Source organism: Strix aluco, chromosome 3, assembly GCF_031877795.1.
Source record: "Strix aluco isolate bStrAlu1 chromosome 3, bStrAlu1.hap1, whole genome shotgun sequence".
Taxonomy (NCBI): domain Eukaryota; kingdom Metazoa; phylum Chordata; class Aves; order Strigiformes; family Strigidae; genus Strix; species Strix aluco.
The window spans coordinates 104,744,756-104,769,795 of NC_133933.1; the positions used below are offsets into that span (position 1 = coordinate 104,744,756).

Here is a 25,040-nt window from a genome sequence, read left to right on the forward strand (position 1 = left end):
TTTCATAGTTTTAAGAAACAAGTTAATTGGAATCTTTTTAATTTCACGGGATTATTGTGACCTCCCTTGTATCTCATTTCTATTGCCTGCTTAATTCTTCCCAGAAATGCTGTCAAAATGTTTATTCACAAAATACAGAGATGTTAAAAAAGATGGATTTTCACAAGGTATTTCAGTTAACATATGCACATGTGCTGTAACGTACATATATATGTAATGTACTGTTTTGCTGATTAAGAATACCAATTAGACTCAGACACCAGAGTGACAAGAGTAGGCGTATTTTACTGGTGATAACCAAATAATGTAACAGTGTAATACAGAAAACATGCAGTAAGAAAAAGCAGAATAGGGCACTTAAAGCAACAAACAGGAAAATACAGGGTAATGCATCACATCATTACTACATGAGAGAGAGAATAGTGATTAAGAAAGATACCTCACCACTTGCATATATTATCATCATCATCCAGATCCGCAGTCGCTGGGGAGCCCCGGTTACAGCGAGGATTTGGAGAGCCTGTCCCGGCAAGTGGGAAATCCTACGCGGTGTGTCCACCCATAGGTGAGGCTTCCAAAGTCACTGTGAGCGGGTCCAGCCTTATATACCAGAGATCGACAAGCCAGAATAGCTGGCTTGTATTCAGCAGTATTCAGAACCTGATTTTGTTTTGAGCGGAAAATTTCTGGTTTCATTCTCCTGTTGGATTCCACCCAAAGCCTGGCCAGGGCTCGGGGTGGGGGGAACCAAGGGAGTTTCTAACAAGGCCAGACACTTGGGTTCTCAGACTTGAACAAGGCTAAACAAGGAAAGTTAGATACATTCTCTCCTAACTACTGATTATATTTTGTCTAAGCTGCATCTTTCACTAGCGAGTTTACATATTTTATTAATGACTACATGCTAAGTTAGCAGCTTCAGCTTGGGGCCTGTTGTTCAGGCTGCAGTATTTCAATGCTTTAGCACTTTTTACACCAGCATAAGTGGGCTGTTATAACTTAGTACAATACCTACTAGCACAATGGTTATCAGTTATAAAATATACAGGGTTCATCTATAGGTCAACTCTGGCTTGGGCCTGTTGTCCAAGCCTTAGCATTTCATGTACATATACAGGTAACAGTCTTCTAGGTTACTCTGATTCTTCAGATCCACTGACTTTCAGGCAAGCTGTATGTCAGATGTAATGCTCCAACCAACAACATTCCCTGAAAATAAAGTAAAAATAAGCCACTAGTTTGCTTGACTATAGTAAGCACTGTGTTCTCCAAAATACTTCAGAAGGGTCTGTATATCCTGCCAAATTTAAATAAAGGAATTAATTACTAATAAAAAAATCTGACTGCCTAAGCCTTGAGATCATCAAGACAGTTCTCTTCAGCTACCTTCAGCAGCAAATTTTAATCAGAAGAGTGTTTGGTTTGTTTTCTTATCTTCAAATAATTTCTACTTCTAGCTCTCCTTATTTTGCCCCCGGTCATTGAAATTTTGATTTGGAGATCCATTACATGAAAGACTGATAAGCAGTATTCAGAACCTGATTTTCTAGGGGATTATGGTGCTAATGCCATTGCAAATATTTAATTTCAAGATCTTTATTGCTAATTTTGACTCAGTTCCTCCCTCCTTTGCTATCTATGTCTTCGTACCTTTGTTGTGTGACAAATGTTAAATAAGCATTTTCTGTGCTACCAAGAAATGCATTCAAAATGATTACCCAATTAAGGTTAATATCTTCATTTCCTTCTTGTTTCGTGGCAGATCTCTCTCAAACACCCATGACATTTCATTCACTGATACATATTTAAAGTAGCAAGAGCAGGAAAAGAGAAGCAAGTCCATCGCTACAAACAACTCAGCTAATACCAGTTTATCAGTAACTCTGAATATACACAACTTTCAGCATTTTCTTTGGGAAATGCATTTCCAGATGAAGTGAGCTATAGCAAATACTAAAACTAAGCATGATTCTTCAATACGTATAACTGAATTATCTATTATTTAGTGTTTCGATCCTGATGTTGTCCTCAGATATTTCCATTTCTCTTCTCTTTACATTCTTATTACTCAAAAAACACATAGGACACAGATCAATTATTTTGACTTTTTTAAATCAGTCTCTATAGAGTTAAAAGAAATAACTGTATTTAGAAATTCTACTTTTTCATTGTATGATGCACTGTTTGTACCTGCTAATTCAACAGCATCCCTGAATATATTGGCTGAAATTAGCTGAAAACACTGCTGCCAGTAACTTATCTTGGTTTGTTTACTTTATTTACACCTAAGCATAGAAACTATTGCCTTCAGCATGAGAAATGTCTTTATAACTGTTGACATCTCAAGGCCTATAAACTTCTACTCATAGATCACATCTGTTTGGGCATATTTAAGTTTTACATAGCAATGCATTAGTAACTGCAGTCTTAAACATTAGAATGTTCAGAATTACAAAAATAGCCATAAAAATACTTCAGTGCAACGCATCTTACTTTCTCTGACCTTGTTGACATAGCCCCAACCCTGGGATTACAAAATGACAATGTCATACAATCATCAGTTTCAAAAAATACAAAACCAATATACTCAGAATTTATATTTTTGTATGTTTGTGAAATATATGAAAATTAAAATTGAATATGATATATAAATGAAAAGTATGAAAGTTAAAAATAAATGGCAGTGAAAAATGGTATGGCTTCTAAGAACTTATTTTTGCCTTTTTTTTCATTTAGATGCCAAGCAAAACTGGATTATTTGTAGAATAAATTTTTAGTGTCACAAATGCAAGAAAATATTTTTAAAATTGGACTTTGTATTTCACTGACGGGCTTCACGTAAAGAAATACTGCATAGCTACTAGCACTTTTATACTGTGACATTCAAGTGAATACTTTTTTTCATACCTAGATATTCCTGTGATTAGATTGTGTATTTTTTTCTCCAACTTTCAGAAGAGATTTTGTTTAATGAAAGAAAGAAAACATTAAACTGCTGAGAGTACACTGTATTGGGTGTGACATGTAAGCTTGGAATCTAATTAAAAGCTTGGGATCATTTTTATTTTAGGCCACTCAGACAATTCCTTACAGGCATGGTTTAGAAAATTAGTTCTTCTGATATCATAGAGAGGACAATACATAAAATCTACAAAATAAATGCTAACAACAGAAACAGTAGGTCAGAAGAAAATGGTAGGTCAGAATTGCAAATTTGCAAGGCTCTTAGTAATGGGAGAGCGAGAAAGAGAGAAAAGAATAATGAAGAACATTAGTGGCAGCAGATTTGAGAGGCAAACCTTCGCTTCCAACTCAAACCTTTCAAAAAGTCTGGATGGTTTGTGTCTATAAGTTTGAGTTGCTGAATTGTGGAGAAGCGTCTCTCTTGGCAAGTGTTAACCTGGTGTCTTTGTCAAGCAGTGCAGTACAGAGGAGAGGAAGCCTGAGACAGGGAATCACTGCAGCTCACTGCATGCCTCGCTATGGCAAGGTCCACTCACACCCCTGTAAGTTTAGGAGTTTGTGGGAACTGGTGATCTTAGTCATCCACTCAAAGGAGCGCATCACCATGCACTTGTGTCTCTGACCCTACATGTTCTACTTCAGCTGTATGATCTTACTCTCAATGACTTACTAGCATGCAGTTCAGCTCCTAGGTATTCTATCTGAGCAACTATTACATTAACATCCAACTTTAAAAGGATTTAAGATAGTAAAATGCAAACATATATAAATGGAAATATGACATTAACAAAAATATAGTGACTAAAAGTCCAGCCAGCATGAAGCGTATTTTCACAGAAAACAAATTCTAACAAGAAGCTGCTGTTAAGTTTTACATAGCAATGCATTAGTAACTGCAGTCTTAAACATTAGAATGTTCAGAATTACAAAAATAGCCATAAAAATATGGCTATTTTTGTGTTTTTCTTTTTTTCAGGATTGCATTGTCATTTTGTGTTTTTCTTTTTTTCAGGATTGCATTGACTGAAATGCATACATTGTGTGGAAAAAAGAGGGCATGCAGCAGATACATTAAACTGGCTCACTGAGAAATTTCAAAACATAGTTGTGATTATGGAGGTATCAGCAACTAAAGTGACTCTAATGGGACTCCCAAGGAGTCTTGGTGAAAGATTATTTAACATTTTTATTGATTAATCAGACAATGATATTCATGTAAAGCTTGCCATTAACAGACAGATGACTTTATTAAAGGACAGCATTACCTACCTGTTACAGATCGATTTGATTTGTCTTACAGTCAGACAAAATCATTTCCTTGTCACTAACTGCACCATAATACATCTGGGAAAAAAAAGAATATGGGCTATACACTCATGTTAAATAAAACCTGCCACAGAAGGCAGTAACTACAGGAGAACCTACAGAAAACTGAGTAGGAGACCTTGGTGAAATGGTATGGCAAAAGGCATTAGTGTGACCTTTCGGGGGTCTGTAAAGGGAAATACAAAGTAGAAGGTAGGAAGTTGCCTTGCCTCTGTACATCTACTACTATAACACTAATTAGGTATAATTTTCTTCCTAATTTGGTGTATATGCGTACAACATCAAAATACTGGAAAGTGTTCAAAGGAGTGTCACAGAAAGTGATCTAGAGGCTGAAAAGTTAGCATTATTATAGGTGTCTTATGGGACTGGGGATATCCAGTTTGTTGAAGAGAAGTTTCACAGCTATTCATTAGTTCATCCTTGTACCTGCAAATGGAAAAGATATCGAAAAGTAGGTGCCAGTCAATCTACATGAAAAGATGTAGTAAGATAGTGACTGGAATTTTAATTTAGACAAAGTGAAAATAGATACAATTTTTTAGTTGCAAACAAGTTACACTGCTGGTTGATCTCATCACGAGTCGTCAAATCACGTATATGGCTAAAGCCTTGAAATCTGTGAATGTATCAGTTCCTCTGTTCTTCTCTTTCCCTTGTGGGACATGGTAAGAAAAGTTTCCTGAATTGCTCTCAATATACTCATAAGACATGGTGGAACAGTTTAGCCTCACTGAATTGTTGGGGTTTCACAAAGAAGTATCTGTGCATCACCAATATGACAGACAGGTCATAGTACATGTTCTAGCCTTACACTTCATAAAAGCATTACCCAATATAGGGATTTTAAAGAACAGAAAATTAGAAACTAAAGTTATTTACAGCAGTCACTAACTTACTGCCTAAATGAGGGCACTTAGGATAGGATATGTCTCCTCTAATCTTGTAGGGCTGTGGCCACAGGCTCCCTTTCCAGTCAACAGAGAAAACTGAGGAAGTGGTTTACCTGGACCACTTGACAACCATCTGAAGGTGAACCATACAAATGTTTACAATATAGGTATTAGGAGAGATGAATCCCAGCCATGCACCTCACGTCTCCCATGAAGAAACCTGGGAAGTACAATAAGGAACATTTCTGACATAATTACTTTGGTATTAGGCAGGTAACAAATTTCTCTTAGAATTAATGGGGAGGGCTCTAATTCAAGGCCTTTTGGCGCACACAAGCCCTGGCATCAGACGGACTCTGAGACTAGCAGCTGGAGTTAGCATTAACCAAACAAAAGCATAAATTTCAGAATAAAAACCATGTGTAAAATTTAACTATTCTTTTGAGGTCTAGCTGCAAAATGGGCTAATCCAAAAGGTATTTATTTAGACACAGGCAACACCAACACTTCACTCTAGAGTGAAGATGTAGCCTTGGGAAGGACAGGACAGGGATAAAGACACTTCAGTTGTGCTGAGCAGTTTCCACCAACCTGAACTTGGTAATGCCCGCGTGTTACTCGGCCATACTTGAGTAGCAGGAGTGCTGGGGACACTGAGAGCAGCCACCCCAGCCAACAAGATGTTCTTTGCAGTATGAAAAGAGAAAGGGACTTTAAGGCAGAGGACATATTTTATCAATCTAACTTTAAAAAACCAAACAACAGAACATCTTCAGATCTTAAGACTATCATATCTACAATTATGCTAAAACGTATCATATTCTGTTTTATATAAAGTGTGGGATCTGGCCGACCATGTGCCATGGTGATGGGCTGAGAGCTGGTACGCTCACACCTTGGTCAAAAAGAAATGGGTACTGCCCACAGGAACAGCAGCTGCCTTCAGCGATAGCCTGAGGAGAGCCCAGGGGCGGCCACACAGGGCTTTGTCTTCCATGGAAGATGAGGCGAGGAAGAGAGGCCGCCGGGTAGGGAGGGAAGAGGGATGAAGGCACCTAGGGGCCGGGAAGATCAGCCTTGCCCGGATCTTTCCTCAGGAACGCAGACGAAACCCTCCCACAACCGGGCCGGCAGAGCCCACCCGCCGCCTCTCCTTCGCTTCTCCCCGGCCTCGGGCGGCCAGCGGCCCCGTAGCCGAACCCCACGGGAGGGGCTCCCGCCAGCCCCCACCCCCGCGCTTCCCCGCGCTTCCCCGCGCCCGACCAGCCCCCGCCGAGCGTCCCGGCTCCCTCCCGCCTCCCTGCCGGCGCCTGTGGGCCGGGGCCGCCGCCGCCGCCTCAGCCGGGGGCCGCCGCCGCGGGGGCGGGGGCAGCGGGCGGGCGCCTCCCCGAGCGGCGCCCCCGGTCCTGACGGCGTTTCCGGGCGGGGGAGCCGGGATGTGCGTCCGGGTTGGGTCGGCCCCAGCGAGCGGTTTCCTCTGGCCTTCCCTCCGTCTCCCCGTCCCTGCCTCCCTCCCTCGCCATCGCTGAGGTGGAGCCGCCGCCGTGCGCTCTGAGGGAGCGTCGCCCGCCCCGCTCCCGCCGGGGATCGGTGAGAGGGGCCGCGGGCGGGCGGGAACCGGGGCCCCGGCGGCTGGGGGCGGGCGTCCCGAGGCGGGCGGGAGGGAGGGAAGGTGCTGCCGGGCCGGGCCGGGCCGGGCCGGGCCGGGCCCTGGCGGGGAGCGGGGCCAGGCAGGCGGCGGGGCGGGCCGCGGGAGGGGGCGCGGGGCGGCCGGCCGAGCCTCCGCCCTCAGCGTGGCCGCGGCGGCGCCCCCCGGGCAGAGCCGGGAGGCGGCCGCGGGCAGCCCCGAAGGGCTGTGCCCGGCGAGCGTCGGTCCGCGCTTAAAATGGCCATCCGGATTGTGCGGGCCGACCCAGCGGCAGTTCTAGCGGTGCTTGCCGAATACCCGATAAAAATGTGTGTACGCCGATCTTTGAGGCACCCAAAGGCAATCCAGAAACGTTATCTGCCTGGGTGAGCCGGGGCCGGGGTATCGGGTAGCCCAGCTCTTCCAGCACGGGGCAAAGTTTTTACCATAGGTGAGTCTTCCCCTCCTTTGAAAGGAGGGTTACTGACCTCTTGGGAGGAAATTTGCTGCTCTGCAAATGAGAAGTGTTACTGTGATGGTACCCGGGCACAGCAAAACGCGGGGGAAACTTAGCTTTTATGTGCGTCTCCGTTTCTTCCTCATAAAAAACCAACCAACCAAACAAACAAAACCACCCAAAACTTGAAGGAAATATCTTTACAGCAAGCCAAATAAATTATTTTCCATTTTTGCACATTGGAATTTTAGTTTATATAAAAAATTGCGTCCGCTATAAAACCGCTTGCGCTGTGAACTTTGTCCATATACTTCAGCAACTCGGCTTTGTCTGTAGACAATGTCCGGTGTACAGGGGCAAAATTAAATCAGAGGAGAATGAGATAGCTCCCCTGCAGCGGCCGTGTTATGTGAGGTTATGGTCACACCTAAGAGGATATAGACTTTTTAAATGTAAATGACTTGAGTATTGATAAGGTACATTATGTAAAAGTTTAAACATTTAAAAAATGTTTTAAAACAGTTGGATTATTCAATTTCTTGTTTTAAAAAAACACCTTTGGAAAATGCATTATCTTCACAATTACCCAATAATATTTTTGATAAATAATAGTTTTGATTCACATGCCAAAAATGAAATCAATAAGAACACACAAATTTATTTGATTATGATTTTTCTCAACTTCCTCAGAAAGACAAATTTAGACAAGTTCATAAGAACTGAAGTAAGGGTTATAATCACAGAATGATACGGGTTTATGTCTTCAGAGCATCAGCATTGGTGTTAGGTGATGATACCTGAACTGGGTGTAAGGAAGTTTGAAGTTGCCGTACTTCAAACTCATGCTATGTGCTAGGTTGATAAGTTGAGTCTCTTGTATGTGTTAGCAGTGGAGCATCAGGAACATAATCAACATATAAAATACATTTGTACAGTGGAAGGATATTTTTAATGAATAGTTATATTAATTTCCAATTAATAAGTGGCAAATCAAAGTACAGACTGGCTAAATAACTTGCCTGAGGTCACTTAAGCAGTCTGTGGCAGAGCTGAAAATAAATTGTACAGTCTTTGTGAATCCTAATGTGTGATTGTATTTCCTCTGGCTTTCTAGTCATAGCATTTTTATGAACATAGCTATCTACTTTGTTTACAGATCGATAGTTTCCTGAGTAAGCTAGAGAGTCACTTGGGCTGCAGAGATGTTGGAAGAAGATATGGAGGTGGCCATCAAGGTGGTGGTAGTAGGAAATGGAGCTGTTGGAAAGTCTAGTATGATTCAGCGATATTGCAAGGGGATTTTTACAAAAGACTACAAGAAAACTATTGGTGTAGATTTCCTGGAAAGACAAATCCAGTATGTATTAAACAGATGCCATACTATTGGTTTTTACTTTTCCCCTTTTCTTTGTTCTGTTGTAACCCTAAGATTTATGAAGGCTTGGAAGACAAGGCCTGCTGTTTCTGAAGCACAGTGAAAGGAGTTGTTTTCTGTCTTGCACTGTGGGCTACAATTGTATCACTCTATTTCCCATCCAAAATTTAGAGTTCTAAATAACATTTGGAACCTCTGTTGTGCTAAGCTTTCTGACAAGTTTTCTCTTTGTATTCTAGCACCTGTTGGTGTTTTGGGGTTTTTTTGTAATCTCTGGAAGAAGTGGAAGTGCTTATGATAAAACTATTACACAAATTTATTAGACAATATAGATAAAAATTACTGTGGAAAAAACTAAATATGCTATAGATTTTGTCTCTTTGTGCAATATAAGTAGATAAGTAGATAATTACATTTGATAAAATGGAAAATACAGTGGTAATGAGAAATAAGAAATTTCTATAAATTCTGTAATCTCATTAAAAAGACAAAAGGACCATTATTCAGGCACTTAAGTTTTGTTTTGATGTCTATATTATTTTTCCTCATAGAGAGAAATGTAGAGGAAGAAGAGGAAAATATATTACATGCTCTTCACTAACAATTGTATTACAATTGAGGGACTGTTGCCATAATATGTTACAGAGGTGAACCATTATTAAGTTACGTTATATTTAAATCAAGTTAAATTTGACTTGAATTACTCTTATATTGTAGATGACAGTTGTTTTGAATTGCTCTTGTTCATTATATTGATTACAAAACTCGTTTATTTCAGAGTTAATGACGAAGATGTCAGGCTAATGTTATGGGACACTGCGGGTCAAGAAGAATTTGATGCAATAACAAAGGCCTACTATAGAGGTGAAAATACCGTGTTTGTTATTTGGTAGTTGGTGGTGTTTTTTTCAGTCTGCACATCTCTAAAATATTTTCCTGTCTTTGTATTAAGAATTTTAGTTATTTCACATGTGTGCAAAGCATCTTTAGTTAGCCTTTTCAGTTCTTAAATATTTTTCCCCTTCATGCAAGGTGCTTGTCCTTAATTAAGTGCCACTTTTTGTAGGATGCTCAGTAGTGCCCTTTAAAAAACATAGAACAAAATGAGACAAATATCAGCACAGAAGCTGGACACAGTGTAGCCATTCAAACACACAAATGCAAATTTATATTTTTCCTCTAAAAGTGTTTTATTACTTCTGTAAGACATGTATTTGTAAATCTTCCAAAAACTATGGCTGAGGCACTTAGAAATTAATCCAAAGCAAAAAAAATCCACCAGTCATCCTAGAAAGATAGTTTTCTAGGCACAACAGTTCTCTTGCTGGTACAGGCTGCCTTGAACACATTAACACAACAGAGTAATAAAGAAAGTGTATTTACTTCATAAAGTAGAAACTCTATTATTCAGTTGTATAAAGGCAGTTTATCTTTTTAGCTAGTTACAGATTGCATACTTAGGCTTTCTTTGCATATAATTTAACAATGGTTGTGAAAATCTTTCCTTTTTGTTTTTTAATGTGAGAGATTTGAAGACCTGGCAAAGATTCCATGATTGAGTTCTTGTCAAACTAATTACCCGATGGCTGGGAAAAATACATTGCTGTAGTATAAAATTACCTCATTTAGAGGGAAAATAATAGTTATGCCATGCTGTTTCAGGGTGGTATAGCCCTCTGACCTTTTTCTATTTCACGATCGTGTTTTGGTAACATTTCTAGTTGTCCATTTCTTCAGAGATCTTTATTTTCTTATTTCATTTTATCCTCATGTGGAAATAGATCATTCTGTTATTTTACATCTGACGAGCATACGAATTTTAGAAGGTAGTACTTGATTCTCTTGGAGCTTCCTTTTTACTCTTCTGGCCTTCAGTTCTTGTGTGCTTTGCTCTCTCCAGTTGTTTCAAGCCAAAGCCTTTTTCTTCTAATTACTGGAACTGACATGCTAAAATATGGAGTGTTCAGAAAAGCTTAAAAGTATATTTACTGGTCTCACCACAAGCAGCCTGGTGGTTAAAAAAAAAAAAAAAAAATCTGCCTAAGTACCTTGAAATGTTGTTCATGATTCATGCCCAGCACAGTGCAGTTAGATCTCTGCCTTCAACATCTTTATACTGAAGAGGCTGCTTTGAAGTAGCATCCTGATAGTCATCCTGTGGATACACATCAGAGACAGAATGATGGATATATTAACAGTTCAAGCTATTAAATACAGTGACTGTTCTGCCCTAGACTTTGACTCATGAAGGACAAGGGAAATTATAGAAGCCTGGAATGCAATTTTGGTTTAGTAACAGTCTACAAGCACAATATATTATAGAAGCAAAAAGTCAAGCTTACTTTGGAAATGCAAGGATTTCATTGCCAATTATTGCTGATAAGGGGAGAGTGCCTCCGAGGTAGGTAAGAGATGCTGGCTGTTACTTTAGGGTCTGCCTCTCTTACAGGTCACTGTCCCACTATCATTTACACTAGGGCTTACATACTCCTGAAATGTTATGTAGTGTCAGTTCTTCAGGGATTAGCTGCTCGTCCGTGGTCACACAATGAATGCTTCAGAGTCTGTTTCTGAGTCCTTGTCCAGGGACCAAATTCATTCAGCTTTGCAGAGAAACAAAATTGGAGCTGATTTGTCATGTGGTTTTCTATGTTTTCTATATACATTTCTATGTACAGGCAAATATGCGCAGCTGGTGTAGCTGCATGCCCGTGATCTCACAGTGTAAGGAGTCCAGCAACCTAAATTCAAAGAGTTGAAAATAATTTATTTTTTATATTGTATCATACATCTTCTTACCAGTTTCTATCGAATGGAAATCACACATTTTCTGACTGGCCAGGTACTTCATGCATATGCTAAGCATATACACGAGTGGCTGTTATTAGCACCACCATGTGTTCTGCCCATGTTACAGATGTTTCTCAAGGCAGTGTTTGATCACTTCTTCGTGTATGCATCCTCTTCCATCCACTACCACTAGTATCTAGAGTAGACCCTTGCTAGGTTTTTGATGGAAAATAGAAATCTTGCTCATTAGTCTGTTATATTCAGTTGCTGATTAGTCAAATTCTCAGGATCCTTATTTTGTTGTTCAATAGTTAGACTTCAGATTTCTCAAGCCTTCATACCATTGCTCTAGCTTGCACTTGTTAATCACTTTTGACTGTAATAACTATGGTGATGAGAGGGCTGCAAGATTGCCCTGGTCCAATTTGAAATGAGGCAGCCCTCTTTTGGATACTGTTAGTGAGACCTTAAACCAACCCTGCTAAGCCTGTTAAAGACAGCTAGGATCCACAGCAGTTAGAACATCAACAGTACATAAGAACTTCTGGATGATGATGTCATTGACCTTGGATTTTGATCTCTGTAAGTTTGAACAAGCCACCATCAATTTTATAGAGAGCATGTGCTTTCTGTTATAGCCTGAAAAAGCTGAGGCAAAGAACAGAAGAGTGAAATGAATAGGTGCCAGGTATAAATCCCTGTGTGAGTCCACTCATGGCAAGGAATGTCTTTACACATTTTCTGTTAGATAGGCTTTGTACCATTATGAAAGAAGAAAATACAATTACGGAGTCTAAGAGGATGGGATAGTCTGCTGAGGATCTTTGAGACCTACTGTCTAGGTTTCAGCTGGGATAGAGTTAATTTTCTTCCTAGTAGCTGGTACAGTGCTGTATTTTGGATTTAGTGTGAGAATAATGTTGATAACACACTGATTTTTAGTTGTTGCTAAGTAGCGCTTATCCTAAGTCAAGGGCTTTTCAGTTTCCCATGCTCTGCCAGCAAGCGAGTGCACAAGAAGCTGGGAGGGAGCATGGCCAGGACAGCTGACCCAGACTAACCAGAGGGATATTCCATACCATAGGACATCCTGCTCAGTATATAAACTGGGGGGAGTTGGCTGGGGGGCAGATCACTGCTCGGGCATCAGTCAGCGGGTGGTGAGCAATTGCATTGTGCATCACCTGTCTCTTCTTGGGTTTTATTTATCTCTTTTTAAAATTATATGCCTTTTTGTTACTATTGTTATATTTTTTATTTTTATTGTTATTATATTTAGCTATTAAACTGTTCTTATCTCAACCCACAAGTTTTACTTTTTTTCTGATTCTCATCCCCATCCCACTGGGAAGGGGGGAGGAGTGAGGGAGTGGCTGTGTGGTGCTTAGTTGCTGGCTGGGATTAGACCACACCACCTTCTCAGCTGACAAGCTCATGCTCTACTTGAATCAAGTAGAGATGCTAGCACTACTCTCTTAATATTTTTCTGAATTAGTCTAGGTATGCATATCATATCAGTGATTCTACAGCCAGTTGGAACCTTTTTAAAGTAAAGATACAGGGGTTATCAAAGCAGTAATTAATTGCACAGAAAAAATCCAGTGTCCTTTTGTTTGGTACTTTAAAGTAGCTTTACGAAACAGCTTCTTACAGAAGAACTTTGTTTTAAAATATTCATCAAGAACATCCTGATTTTAGCTGTTACGCTCCCAGCTGACACTGTCCCGTGCCTTTGCTGCTGGTGTCTTTTGTTGTACACAATCTGTTGTATGACAGAGGTGGTGTATGACTCCATTTGCAGTGGATGAGTGAGGTAATAATGTTACTGACTCTTTTGAATACGATCAGTTGCTGCATACAGAAAAGTATTTACATACCTAAATCCTGAGTTTTGTCTTTTTAAATTTTTTTTTCCTTAGAGCTCCTAGATGGACATGGTAATTTCTTAAACCTACGTTCTCAATAAAAATATTGAGTATTTGACAATATTCTTAGAAGATGAAAAGAATTTACATAATAATATCTCTGCTCTGCAGCATCTGCTGTTGAACTCTGTTGCCATACTAACTTCTGCGCTATATTGATACTGTTTTGAATTGAGCATGTTCTTCTCTTCTTAAATAAGCATTTTGCAGGATTATTGGATTAGTAAATTCTGATATTTCCTACAATCCAGTGATCAAAACCCTCAGCAGAGTGGAAATACAGAGTTACTTAAGTGCATAGTATTTGTCATTGTTGATGACACTTGCTGTTATGGTTGTTTAACTTCATGGTAAGAACCTTTAAATGTCAGAATCTTGAAGGTCCTCAAAAATATTTCAGTTTGATTCCTATTACAGCCTATCATATAATTATCTTTGAAAAGCAGTATGGCCAGGCTGAGTTATTTCTACTGTCCCTGTCCACTGCATTCTACATGTACTATATGTGAATTGAATAAGGAGGTCTGATGATATAAGTCACCCCCTTTTTACCTACCACATGCTAGGACTTTTCCCTCTAAACTTACTATTACCAAGTTATCCCCATGTTTTAGCGTTCAGAAGGAATGGCTGGAGGGAGAGAGATAAAGCGAAAGTGTCTTAGAGTGGAAGATTCACAATGGATTTCTTAGTCTTAAAACTGAACAAGGTGATGTTTACAGATGGTGAGAGTCTTTTAAAAAAGATTCTCATCTCCAGTAGAGCAAAGAACTTGAGAGGCTTTATTAAGCTAGTTTGCGAGATGGTAGGTTAAATTCAGCATTGACAAATGTAAACTAACCTGTTTTGGAAAGAAGAATTAATTTTACACCTATTTCACAGGATTCTAAGTGGGCTTGCATCAGAGTAATTGCATACATCAGAATATGGTGTGGGCATGAGGGAAAACAACCAAAATTTTAGAACACAAATAATAGGGAAAATTATGGAAGACAGCATTGTTAGTATTTTACTGGTAGATCTTGATTTGAAAGTCTGAGGGCAGTTCTTGATATTCTGTATAAAACCATACCAGAAGGGTCTTAATGGCATGTGAAAGAATGTTAAAAGAGCATAGGAAAACTTTCATAAAGATAGACTGAATTTGACTTTGAAAAGCTAAATAAAAGGAAACCTACTAAAAGAACTTGAGTGCTTTGTGTCAAAGAAACACAAAGGCAAACAGAATACAGGAATGGGGGACACTTGGTGAAACTCATAGATAAAAGAAAATTCATACTGATGAAATAATTTTTCATGCTGTATGTAATTACGGTGCAATATTCGCCACAAGATGACACTAGAGTCTCAAAAGTCATTAGCTAGCTATTCCTTTTACACTCTGGTACTAAATACCAGATATATTAAAGGCATGTAAAAAAAGTGTTTCTCCATTTGCAAAGAAAAGTAGTTTCTTGAGGATAACATAGTGCTACTGGACAGTCAGAAGACTACTCACTAATATTTCAGCTGTGGAAGTACCTTCTCAGTATCCATAGGTTTTAACTATTGTTTGTTTAGGCTGTTACAAAACCATAACAATTGTACAAAACATTTTGTATAATTTATCGTAGTGCTGTGATAGAATGAGTATGAATTAGAAATACACTTATTTTCTCCAAAAAGCTATTAAACAATTTACTTGAAATAATCACAACTTTCTATGAAAACTTCACGTTTTCTGCTTTTCAAAATCCAAATTACTGTAGCACAAAGAATAACATGAAGTGTGCTTTACAAATACTACATATGGAAAAATATTTGCTTTCTGGCCTCCATTAAACTTTGTGGAGAGCAGTGAGCAATAAGCAAACCTCCCTTTCCCTTTTTCCAGGCTTTCCACACCCCCTCTTTTTCCTTTCCCCTGCATACACGCACCATGCTGGAAATAACTTGAAAGTTAACAGACCCATACCCATCACGAAGAATGGGTGTAATGATCAAAATAATATGGCAGTCTGTTTTCATTTGGGAATCTATGACCATTGGTGTGACACAAGCTGGTGGTAAAAGTGCATTTTTATGGGATAAACTTGAAAAATCCCTTATATTTGAAATAATATCATAGATTATTATTCTTTTTTTTTAATGTTTGTTGGTTGATTTGTATTTATTTGTGATTGATTTGTGTGTTTTTAGGAGCCCAGGCTTGTGTTCTTGTGTTTTCTACAACTGACAGAGAGTCCTTCAAAGCAATCCCTACCTGGAAGGAAAAAGTTGTGACTGAAGTTGGAGACATCCCCACAGTTCTTGTGCAGAATAAGATTGATCTTCTTGATGACTCATGCATAAAGAAGTAGGAGTTTTAACTGTTTTTCAAGAACGCATATGTCCCCCCATATATACATATTTTTAAAAAAATCTATGGGAGTTTCTGGTGAAGACTTAGGATACTAGGTTGTCAAACCTATGCCCTGCATCAAAACATGCCCTAGAAGCACAGGTGACAGGTATTGCTGCATGACTGTAGTTGCTTGGGCAGATGCGCTTGCTAAGCTAGGAGCTTTCTGTTTGCTTCACGCCTTCTTCCGAAGTGTCAGCCAAAAAAATAGAGGAATAACGTGAAGAGTTTGGGTGTGCCATGATATGGTTCTCTTTTTAATCAGAAATTCTAAAACTGTAAGTTTTCTCTTCCGTTAAAATTTACAGTTGCTGTTAAACTGTGCTGTGTGCCAGTGAAGTTACGTTGTCTAGTTCGCTAGTGAATGCTTGCTAAAATGATGAAGTATTAACAGGTTGTTTGAAAAAGTATCTTAATAGTCTTTGCTTTGCTTTTCTTTGTTTTTATGCTCACCTTTATCAAAACATTGTAACTCTATAGAAATCCGTATCTGGTAATATTCTCAAACTGCATGGTGCTGATCCTTCTTCACTATATTTTTCTTAAGAGATTTTACTGTCAGTTTGTTCTGCCTTTGTTTATATGACCAATTTCATTCTTGCCATAAAATCAGCTTAATAAATGCTAACTTTTATTTACCACAGCATATCATGTAGAAAATACTGCATGATGAAGTCGATCATCCTCCACTTCTTTATTTCTACCATCTTCCTGAGAGATTTAAATTGTTTCTTCTTTTTGTTGTTTCCTGCACTGGCTTTCTTTGTTCTCTGTTTGCTATCATTGATGGCATAAATCAACTTCTACTCCCTCTTCAAAGAATACTGAGGATTTTTCAAAGGAAAAGCAAAATTACATTTGAACTCCTCCTTTATTCATGGTATGTCACTTAGGTTTTGTTCTCAGAATACTCCGTCTGCCTCAGTAATGTCATCTTTCTGATGACGTGATTTCCCTTGGTGAAATTTTTGTAAGTTTCCTCAACTTTTCCTTAAAATTTAGCACAAGTTCTCTTTCACTTCATAGAAATAAGTAACTCTTGATTTCATCTCTGCACTCATCTGATTGCATAGTCTACTGCTTCATTAAAATATGCTTAAGGATTATTTTCTTGTTGTTGTTTTGACTTTGCAGTGGTAATTGTTCTGATTCTAGTGCTGTTAATTACAGCTTCAGCCTCCTTCCTTTTGATTTCACTGACACCTGTCTTCAAACCCTTGGGAAATTTTAGTTACTGGAGTCAATAAATATTGAAAAGCAATTACTTTTGGTCATAAAGAAACTGCATGTAAATACCTTCTTTTTATGGTGGAGATACTGTAAAGAAATTAAGGATCAGGTATTTTTTGTCTGTCTTGAGTTTGTTAACCCACCTTGCGATGTTGAACTTAGCACGAAGCATTTTGTCTATAAGAATAAATGCTGACAAATGATACAAATTAGTATTTACACAGTCTTCTTCTGTTGTGCAGTGAAGAGGCAGAAGCACTGGCAAAAAAGCTAAAGTTAAGGTTCTACCGAGCATCTGTGAAGGAAGACCTAAACGTAACTGAAGGTACGAGGTACAGCAGCGTCTGTCCTGCCCTCTGCTCTGTAGCACTGTACATCTCTCCAGTTTGGAGCTGGTCTGTTACTTCCCATGTTGTCGCATGCTGTTGGCAATCCTTTTTATATTTCTTAGCAGCACACCTTAAACATAGCTAGAATTACTTGATATCGGTGTGTTAGGCCCATTCCTTTGTGTACATCTTTCCTTTCTCTTCCACAAACAGTGCATAGCTCCAATATTTAGAAGTGCCAATGTGTTTAGTCCTAATCCTGTCAGTAAGCACTGAGCTTTTAAAACAATTATATGTAGAAGTTCAATTATTACAACATACAAATTGTTAAACAGATTATTTTGTAGCTGTTAATAATTTATAAATCATTCATACAAACAATTACTTTGTAGTTTAGTTTATTAGTTATATTTAAACAAAGTACAGTAAAAGATGGGATATCTTGCAGCCTTTTGTCTACTGGTGATATTTTACTAGTTCCCAAGTATCACTTTTTAATGTATAGATTTAATTTTGTAAGAGTACTGTTATAAAATTCAGTCACTATCTTTTGTGGAGTAGGTTTGAATAATCATGAATTATAGTGTCTGGTAACTTCTTTTTTTGTTTAATCAGGCAAACTTAATAGTAAAATAATTGTTTCTTCTCTGTTAACATTCACCTTGGAAAAAAGTCTGCAAGAGAAAATGTAAAATGTTTCTTTATCATCTCTACATGAGTTATTAATTACAAATGTAAATAATCATAACACATGTAGGTTCTGAAAATTCTCCTATAGTTGTATATTTTTTCAGAATCCTAGGTAGACTTTTTATACCCCAATACAAATGAGGGTAGCATTAGTTAATTAGAAAATGTTGCTGCCAAGTTTTATTAATAGACTTACTTTACATGACTGCTGTTACCCTAAGGCTTTTTGCAAAAAATATATATATTAAATTCCTACGTAACTTAAAGTTCCAAGTTGCATGAATTGGAACATTTGGCAATATGTGTGTGCCAGCTTTATTATAGGAGTATTGAGATGTTTCTGTCTGCTGTGCTTTAGTACTGCAAACTGTTAAGACCCGGGTAGACACAGGACTAATGTGGATTCTGCTCAGGTACACAGACGTGCTGAGAGTGAGTGACTTACCAGATCGTGCTAAACCTGTGGTGTCGAATGCGCTTTTGTCACCACACAGAATTTTGATACAAAGGTATTAGGATTGATACAAAGATTATTTTTATGCATACCCTGATGTACCTTTTTTCTTTTTAACATTCCAGTTTTTAAGTATTTGGCTGATAAATATCTTCAAAGGCTCAAGCAACAAACAGCTGAAGATCCAGAACTAGTACATACAAGCAGTAACAAGATTGGTATGTATACTTTAATAAAAAACCACAAATAGTATTTTGTGCCATCAAAGGTTATGGTCTCATCTGTTTCCTTATGGAGTTAATACAAGGTGAATCTGGGTTTAATTACTGACTTCCTATCTCAGGATATTGTCTCCTTCTGTAAAATAACTTTGTGACTCCCTAAAGTTACAAGACTTTCAAACTGATGTACTAAAGTTTCTAGCTAACATTTGGCCAGTGCCCTTTTATTAAATTCGTTTAAACAAACATTGTGTAAGGATTTGAGAAAGGATGCTTGTTGAGTTTTTAAATGTAATTAGTATCAGTGTTACTCATCTTGGTGCAGATTTACAAGAGACTCATGGTGAAAGAATCTGGCATGTAATCAGAAGGTCTTTGTAAACTGCATTTTGTAAGGGAACACTCAACTTCTGTAGTCCTTCTTTAAAGCATTTCTGAGTCAGTTAATTTATTTTCCTTAAAGCACTCCCTTTTTATTCAGGCTTTTTCCTTACCTTTTTCTCAGCAAAGTTTCTAACTTTAAAATTGTCATGTTTTTCTTTCATTGTATTACTCAACTAACCATAACTTTGTTACCATGCAATTAGTAGCATACACATCTGCAGATGAGTTACATATGCTGTCCTTCAATTACATAGATTTATACCAGCTTTAAATACTGCCTGGCTAGTAATTTCAAGTGGCTCTACTTCAAATTTAGCTGCAAAACTGACCCAGAAATAGATAAAGCCTTTAAAAACTAGAGTATGCATTTGAGGCGCACTACTATCCCCTGGTTAAGTGTTACTTAAGTGTTAATGTATTATGCTGCAGGAAGAAATACAAATACTTTTCATGTCTTTAAATTCTGTAGGTGTTTTTAATACAGCTGGTGGAAGTCACTCCAACCAAAATTCTAGCACTCTTAATGGTGGAGATGTCATCAACCTTAGACCAAACAAACAGAGGACCAAGAAAAACAGAAGTCCTTTTAGCAACTGCAGCATACTTTAGACCACTTCTGGAGGAAAAAAAGCAACCAAGTGAATTGGATGAAGTTGTGCAATTGAATACAAAATAAAGCCAGCTGTAGAGGTATTTTTACCAGTGCTTTAGCAAATCTTGTGCCTATGGGATCCTTGATAGAGGGTGGGTTTCTATAAACTTGCTGATGCAGTGGTTTTTGGTGTGTAGAGTGAGACACCTGGTGGCAAAACACAGAACCGTGGCTGCCCCGTGCACTTTGTAAAAATTAGGCAAGCTTCTCCTTTTTCAAGGAATTATTTACAGAGCTATGAACTAGGTGTTGCTGAATTGCAAAGCACATTTAACGTAAGGGTAATACTTACAAGTATAGGTACAGACCATAACACTATGGCCCAAGGTGAAGTAGCAACCTTGCAACTAAATTTCAAAGAAAATGTTAGAATTGGTTAGTCAGGAGCAAAAAGAAGACACTACATTTCATGCCTGACTGTATTAATATGGATTCTGGCAGATCTGTTGGTACAGTATACTGGTATTATATATATGAGTGCTAAAGTATATGTGTAAACAGTTGGTGTGACTATTTAGGCTAAATTCCAGTGCATACATTACTTGGAGATCAGCTAATGATCATAAAATAGCATCTTCCAAAAAAAAAAATTTCCTTTAAAAATGTTGTATTTCAGATAAGGCTTTCCCAGCTGCCAGTGGGTACATTTAATTTGCTATACTTTGGGCCTAAAAGCTTAGATTTAAAAATGTATGGTGCCAAAAATGCTCTTTTTTTACCTAATGCTGGTTTTGTAAGTTTGTTTTTCTCAGTCTTAACAGGTTGAACAAATAACTTTGGCACTAATAGCTATTCAGAAGGAGCATATAATCATATTCTTGTTCAAATTTGATTGTTGCATCCTGTGTTGTCTGTGAGAAAGGAACTTGTGAAGTGACATCACAAAATATTTATCTTCTTTGGAAAAATTTTTCACAGATACCATAAACTAAGTTATGGAGGATCCAAAAAAATGCAGCTGATGACTGAATTACATGAATGAGACTTTCTTGAATGTTGTGTCAGATTCAAAGTTAGCTGCTGGTTACAGAAAATCTAATTCTGCAAGATCAGAGACATGGCAAAAATTTTTCAAAGTGCTTAAGTGATTTTACAGAATTGATTTAGATGTTTAGGAGCCCAAATCTAAATTAAAGTTATTTGGACTTAGGCTCCTAAATCGCTAAGGTGCTTTTAAAAATGCTAAGCAAGAGATCTTTTATTTACCAAAAATAAACACTTTTTAATCCTTTTCAAAAGCATGCATGCCTTTTAAAAAATATCCATTTTGTTTACATGTTTTTGTATTGTATGATATAATTTTAACTTTCTAGGATTTCTACAACAAACCTGCCAGTGACAAATGCAAAATATGCTGCTTGGAAAAAAATTCAGATTTTTTAATAGTTTTTTAAATAGTGTATGAGAATGAAAATGAGTCGAGTGATCCTGTCTATTTCTGGAGGAGGGACTTTTCACTGTGTGAATTCATGTAGGAAGCTTGACTTACGTTGTTTCTAAGTCAATGAATATGAAAACTGAAATGTACTCTTTTTCCCACTGTCTGCAGGGAGAGAAGTGGGTGGCAAGTTATGCACAAACACTAAAGATCTCTGAACTCTCTATTTTATGTTTACTGTATTAGACTTTCTTCCAAGTACCGTTGTTTCTTTGACAAGCTGTTAGAGCATCTCCTGTTGCTGGCAAGAAGGCAGCCTTCAAGGCGCTCGATCCCCTTTGCTATTGCAGCAAAACTGTTGTGTTCTTCACTGTAATGTTTCCGATATTTTCTCTTGGATAAAGGCCTTCATTTTTTAACAAGTGCATTTAATCACTGTATGTATGTATAAATGGAGTCAAGTCCTATCTGTCTTAGCAATTACGATTGTACATCATGGGGCCAACTTACTACAACTTCAGGATGTAGGACAGTGTATGCATGAAGAATTTTGACAACTGTTTTTAATATGGAAACTTTTACATTTCGTTGTCTGTCTGCCAGTTTCACATTTTTTATTCATTTTTCTTGAAAAAAAACCACAAAGTGTCTGAAACATCTTTTTTTGCCTTGTTTGTACAGAGTACTGAAAAATAAGTCTTTATTACGTATAGTAACCATTTGTACTATTACATGTTACGTTGTAGACATTGTACTATTACATAAGCCATTTGTATTTAAGGTCTGTCATTGTAAACCACTGTTTTAAAGACTGAAAACTCAATAGAAATTTTCATAGGTGGAGACTTGACAGACCTGCTAAATTTAGGATATGTTGAAATTTAGTACACATACTTTAACATAGGAATATATATTTGCAGCATTGTTTAACAGTGAGCTTTTGTTTCATTCACATCTTAAATCTAAAGCAGCTCGCTCTTTGTTGTGACGTTGCAGTGCTTGTTCTCCAATACGACTGAGATGGAGACTGTCCAAATTAGCATTTTTCTGGAGAGTGCTCTGCATGTACGCTGCTTGAAAATTTATTTTTTACCCTACTGGGGTTAGTGTGTAGATGTAAACCAGCTGACTTGCATATTGCAGGAATCCTTAGGTATTCTCATCACTCTTCAGTGGGAGTAACTTTTGCATTTTGGATGAAGAGACATGCCTAAATGTTTAGCACTTGCATTGTCCCTTGTGAATAATTTTTATTACAAACATTGCCCCATTCTCTACTCAGAGTCTTCTCATTAAAATATTGTACAGTTTAGTTACCCAAACCTACAGGTGCAGAGCTGGTAATAAAAATGCTCTTCTCTGGGCATCTCTGTGACTGCATGGTGGGAGAGGATGTAGCTCTCTTACACCCGTGGCAGATAGGCATCCTGGAGTAGGAGCAACAGATGTTCCTACCACAAGACACAAAGTTTTGTTCTGTGAGACTTAAACTAATTGCACTCCCGTTTTATCTGTTAGTATCTCTTGAATAGCTCATTGGCTGTATTATCTGAATCTCGCCAAAATTCTTTGCTTTCAGCTGATAATGCTACCACTAGCAGAAAACTTCAGTGATTGTTAATGTCTTAGTGAAATAAGCATTCACTAAAGAGCATGACACTAAAGCATCTGTCACTCCCGTGTTGTATCCATTCAGTGAATGGGTGTTCTCCCAGTAAGTGGGGCATCGTTTGATGCAAAGCGCTAATGCTAGGGATGTATTTCCAACTGGAAATAACAAATCTCAAAGTTGTAAGACTGATCACACTAAGATTTTTGTGCTTGTGTGTGTGTGTGGTTAATTTAAAAAAAAAAAAAAGGATATTCCACTTAAGACAATTTTGGAGCTTTCTTATTTTCAGTGTTTTTTAAGGCAACGCCTACCTTTTTTAATCAAAATGCCTGAATTACCATACTGTCAGTCTGATTTCCTGTTTAATCTTTTTGTGCTTCAGTAAAATTTGTCTTTGTTTTTTTTTTCTCCATTACTGGGCTACAGCCTATCTGACATGTAGTCTTCCTTTGCATCACTTCTGTAGATGTACATTATACTAAAGGGAATTGAGCAGCAGAACACGTTGTACTGCCTGGAGGTTATGCTGGGGTACATGCATACTACTCAGTGAACATGCACTCTGAACCCGTTAATTCATCTGTTCAAGTTGATAACTACCAGCTGATAACAGAATTAATGATTTGCACTGCAGAACCCTCTCGTGGGAACTCAGTCATACAGCAAGCAAACAAGCATGCTGCTTGGATTCCAGTGATGGTATCTAAGCCCCTACTGCTTTTCTAAATGTAGTCACAGACCTTTGGCTGAAGTTGCAGTACCTGAACACTAACTGTACATAAACCAGAGAGCAAACGTGGTCTGACAAGCTTGATTTCGTCAAAATCACCTTACCATCTTTTTGTAGGGAGCAACAGTTGTGCATATCTTCCTTTCAATGCTCAGATAGTATTGACAGAAGAAAATACTTCTGTTAAATACAGCATCCAAACAGGTAATCAAAATTACAGAAGAAAAAACCACAGCAATGCTTAGATTTAAGCTGAAAGGTGCTACAATAGAACCAGAGAAACTTTCAAACAGTTCTGTGTCGAAGAAGTGCTCTATAGGAGTCATCTCAAAGCCAGGTGAGTCCTAGAACTGCACTAGACTCATTCTCAGGTTTCTAATAGTAGGGTAATACTGATTAATAATTTGTGGAGTGAGTGTTCTGTCTTCTCTTACCGAGATAAATGTGGTTCAGCAGAACTGACTTAAGTTGGTCAAAAAAAGTAAAAATTAATCTGGACCAGCAGAAATATGCTCTCAGTGCGAGGATAAAGATGCATCGTTACTAATAAATGACTTAACTCTTATTTGCAAGTTCACACGAACTGGTTAAAACAGATAATGTACATAATTGTTTTTATCACCATCATGATCTCGAGTTAAATGTAATATATTTCTAGAAAAAAAAAAGTAACATAACTTACCGTAAATCTTCAAGTGGAAAAATAAATGTTTAAAACTGAATATTCTGTGTATGCCATTCCTGTAAAATCCCTAATGAGTTAATTCTGCTGTTCTCTTGTAAGTGACATTAGTTGTATCATGCAACTTAAATCTGTCTGATTACTGTTTGGTCTGATACAAGTCACTACTACTGTGGTTATAATAAATTGTTGGTGTATCAAATTTCAAAAAATGGCTGTAACCCTGTAGCTGTGCAAACTGAATCTGCTGGAGAAACTCGTGTGCCTGATTCTAGCCCATGTGTTGCAAACAGTTGGGACCCAAGGCAGCACATCAGATACCCTCAAAGGAACAAGCATCGGCACCCCCATCTAACAGAAATGCTGTTTCTGAGCTCTTGCCTCTGATTTCTTCACCACACACTTCAGATACAAAATACTGATTCTGTTCTGTTCTTTCTGGTCATTTTATTTTTCATGATTGGTCTGGATAATACAGTGACAAGGTTTAAGTGAATGGTTGTAGACATTGGAAGTGGCATTAAAATATTATCAATATATCAATGATGCCTGGTGCGTTTTCTGAAAAGAATCAGGTAAATAGTCACTGGTGGTTGCTTGGGGGTTTTTTGTTGTTTTTTTGTCTTTATCCAGGTATCTTGGGAATCTGGGAAGTAATATACTCCTGCTTCCTCTTGCATGCAGTTTTGCACACAGAAAAACAACTTGCTTAACACCCCAATAAGGATTAATTAACAATGTTTTAGGCAAGAAAAAAATCTTGAAATGTGAGATAACTCACATTTTTATGGTCACGTATTTTTAGGCCAGGGAAGAGCTTAACTACAGTTAAAGACCTTGAGAAGCAGCTTTGCCACTCACGAGGTGGGAGTTTTATGTATTGTGCAGCTCTATCATGTTCAGCTTCAGGCAGGTGGGTGGCTGTTTAATTGGGCTTCTGC

The 25,040-nt window shown here is 38.1% G+C and overlaps 1 protein-coding gene and 1 long non-coding RNA gene across 12 annotated transcripts; one reads left to right on the top strand and one right to left on the bottom strand.

Moving 5' to 3' along the window:
* Positions 1–265: 265 nt before the first annotated feature.
* LOC141921853 (uncharacterized) lies at positions 266–6,393 on the bottom strand. Of its 3 annotated transcripts, none has more exons than XR_012622799.1 (4): positions 5,775–6,393; positions 5,297–5,403; positions 4,234–4,308; positions 266–1,209 (listed from the first exon to the last, which is right to left on the bottom strand). It is a non-coding gene; the product is annotated as an uncharacterized LOC141921853 (long non-coding RNA). The 3 variants fall into 3 exon arrangements; XR_012622798.1 differs by having other exon boundaries at positions 4,230–4,308; XR_012622797.1 differs by lacking the exons at positions 266–1,209; positions 4,234–4,308 and adding an exon at positions 4,653–4,719.
* Positions 6,394–6,614: 221 nt separating this feature from the next.
* Positions 6,615–24,642, top strand: RAB23 (RAB23, member RAS oncogene family). Of its 9 annotated transcripts, none has more exons than XR_012622656.1 (10): positions 6,640–6,773; positions 8,424–8,624; positions 9,194–9,289; positions 9,421–9,506; positions 15,536–15,692; positions 16,558–16,617; positions 17,210–17,292; positions 18,566–18,658; positions 19,515–19,735; positions 21,247–24,642. XR_012622656.1 is itself a non-coding variant. In XM_074819846.1 (9 exons), exons 2-9 carry the CDS (start codon positions 8,470–8,472, stop codon positions 19,652–19,654), a joined length of 870 nt encoding a protein of 289 aa, XP_074675947.1. In that variant the 5' UTR covers positions 6,640–6,773; positions 8,424–8,469; the 3' UTR covers positions 19,655–24,642. The 9 variants fall into 9 exon arrangements, 5 of the variants coding, with proteins under 5 accessions (XP_074675952.1, XP_074675947.1, XP_074675949.1 ...); XR_012622657.1 differs by having other exon boundaries at positions 23,154–24,642; XM_074819846.1 differs by having other exon boundaries at positions 19,515–24,642.
* Positions 24,643–25,040: the final 398 nt, after the last annotated feature.

What these genes read in the sequence shown, in the direction of transcription:
- RAB23 (XM_074819846.1), top strand. Translation starts at nt 8,470, where the DNA reads ATGTTGGAAGAAGATATGGAGGTGGCCATCAAGGTGGTGGTAGTAGGA. An exon ending in GAACTCCTCCTTTATTCATG is followed by an intron (nt 16,618 to 17,209) that starts GTATGTCACTTA and finishes TCTGTTGTGCAG; the next exon opens with TGAAGAGGCAGAAGCACTGG. An exon ending in AGACCTAAACGTAACTGAAG is followed by an intron (nt 17,293 to 18,565) that starts GTACGAGGTACA and finishes TTAACATTCCAG; the next exon opens with TTTTTAAGTATTTGGCTGAT.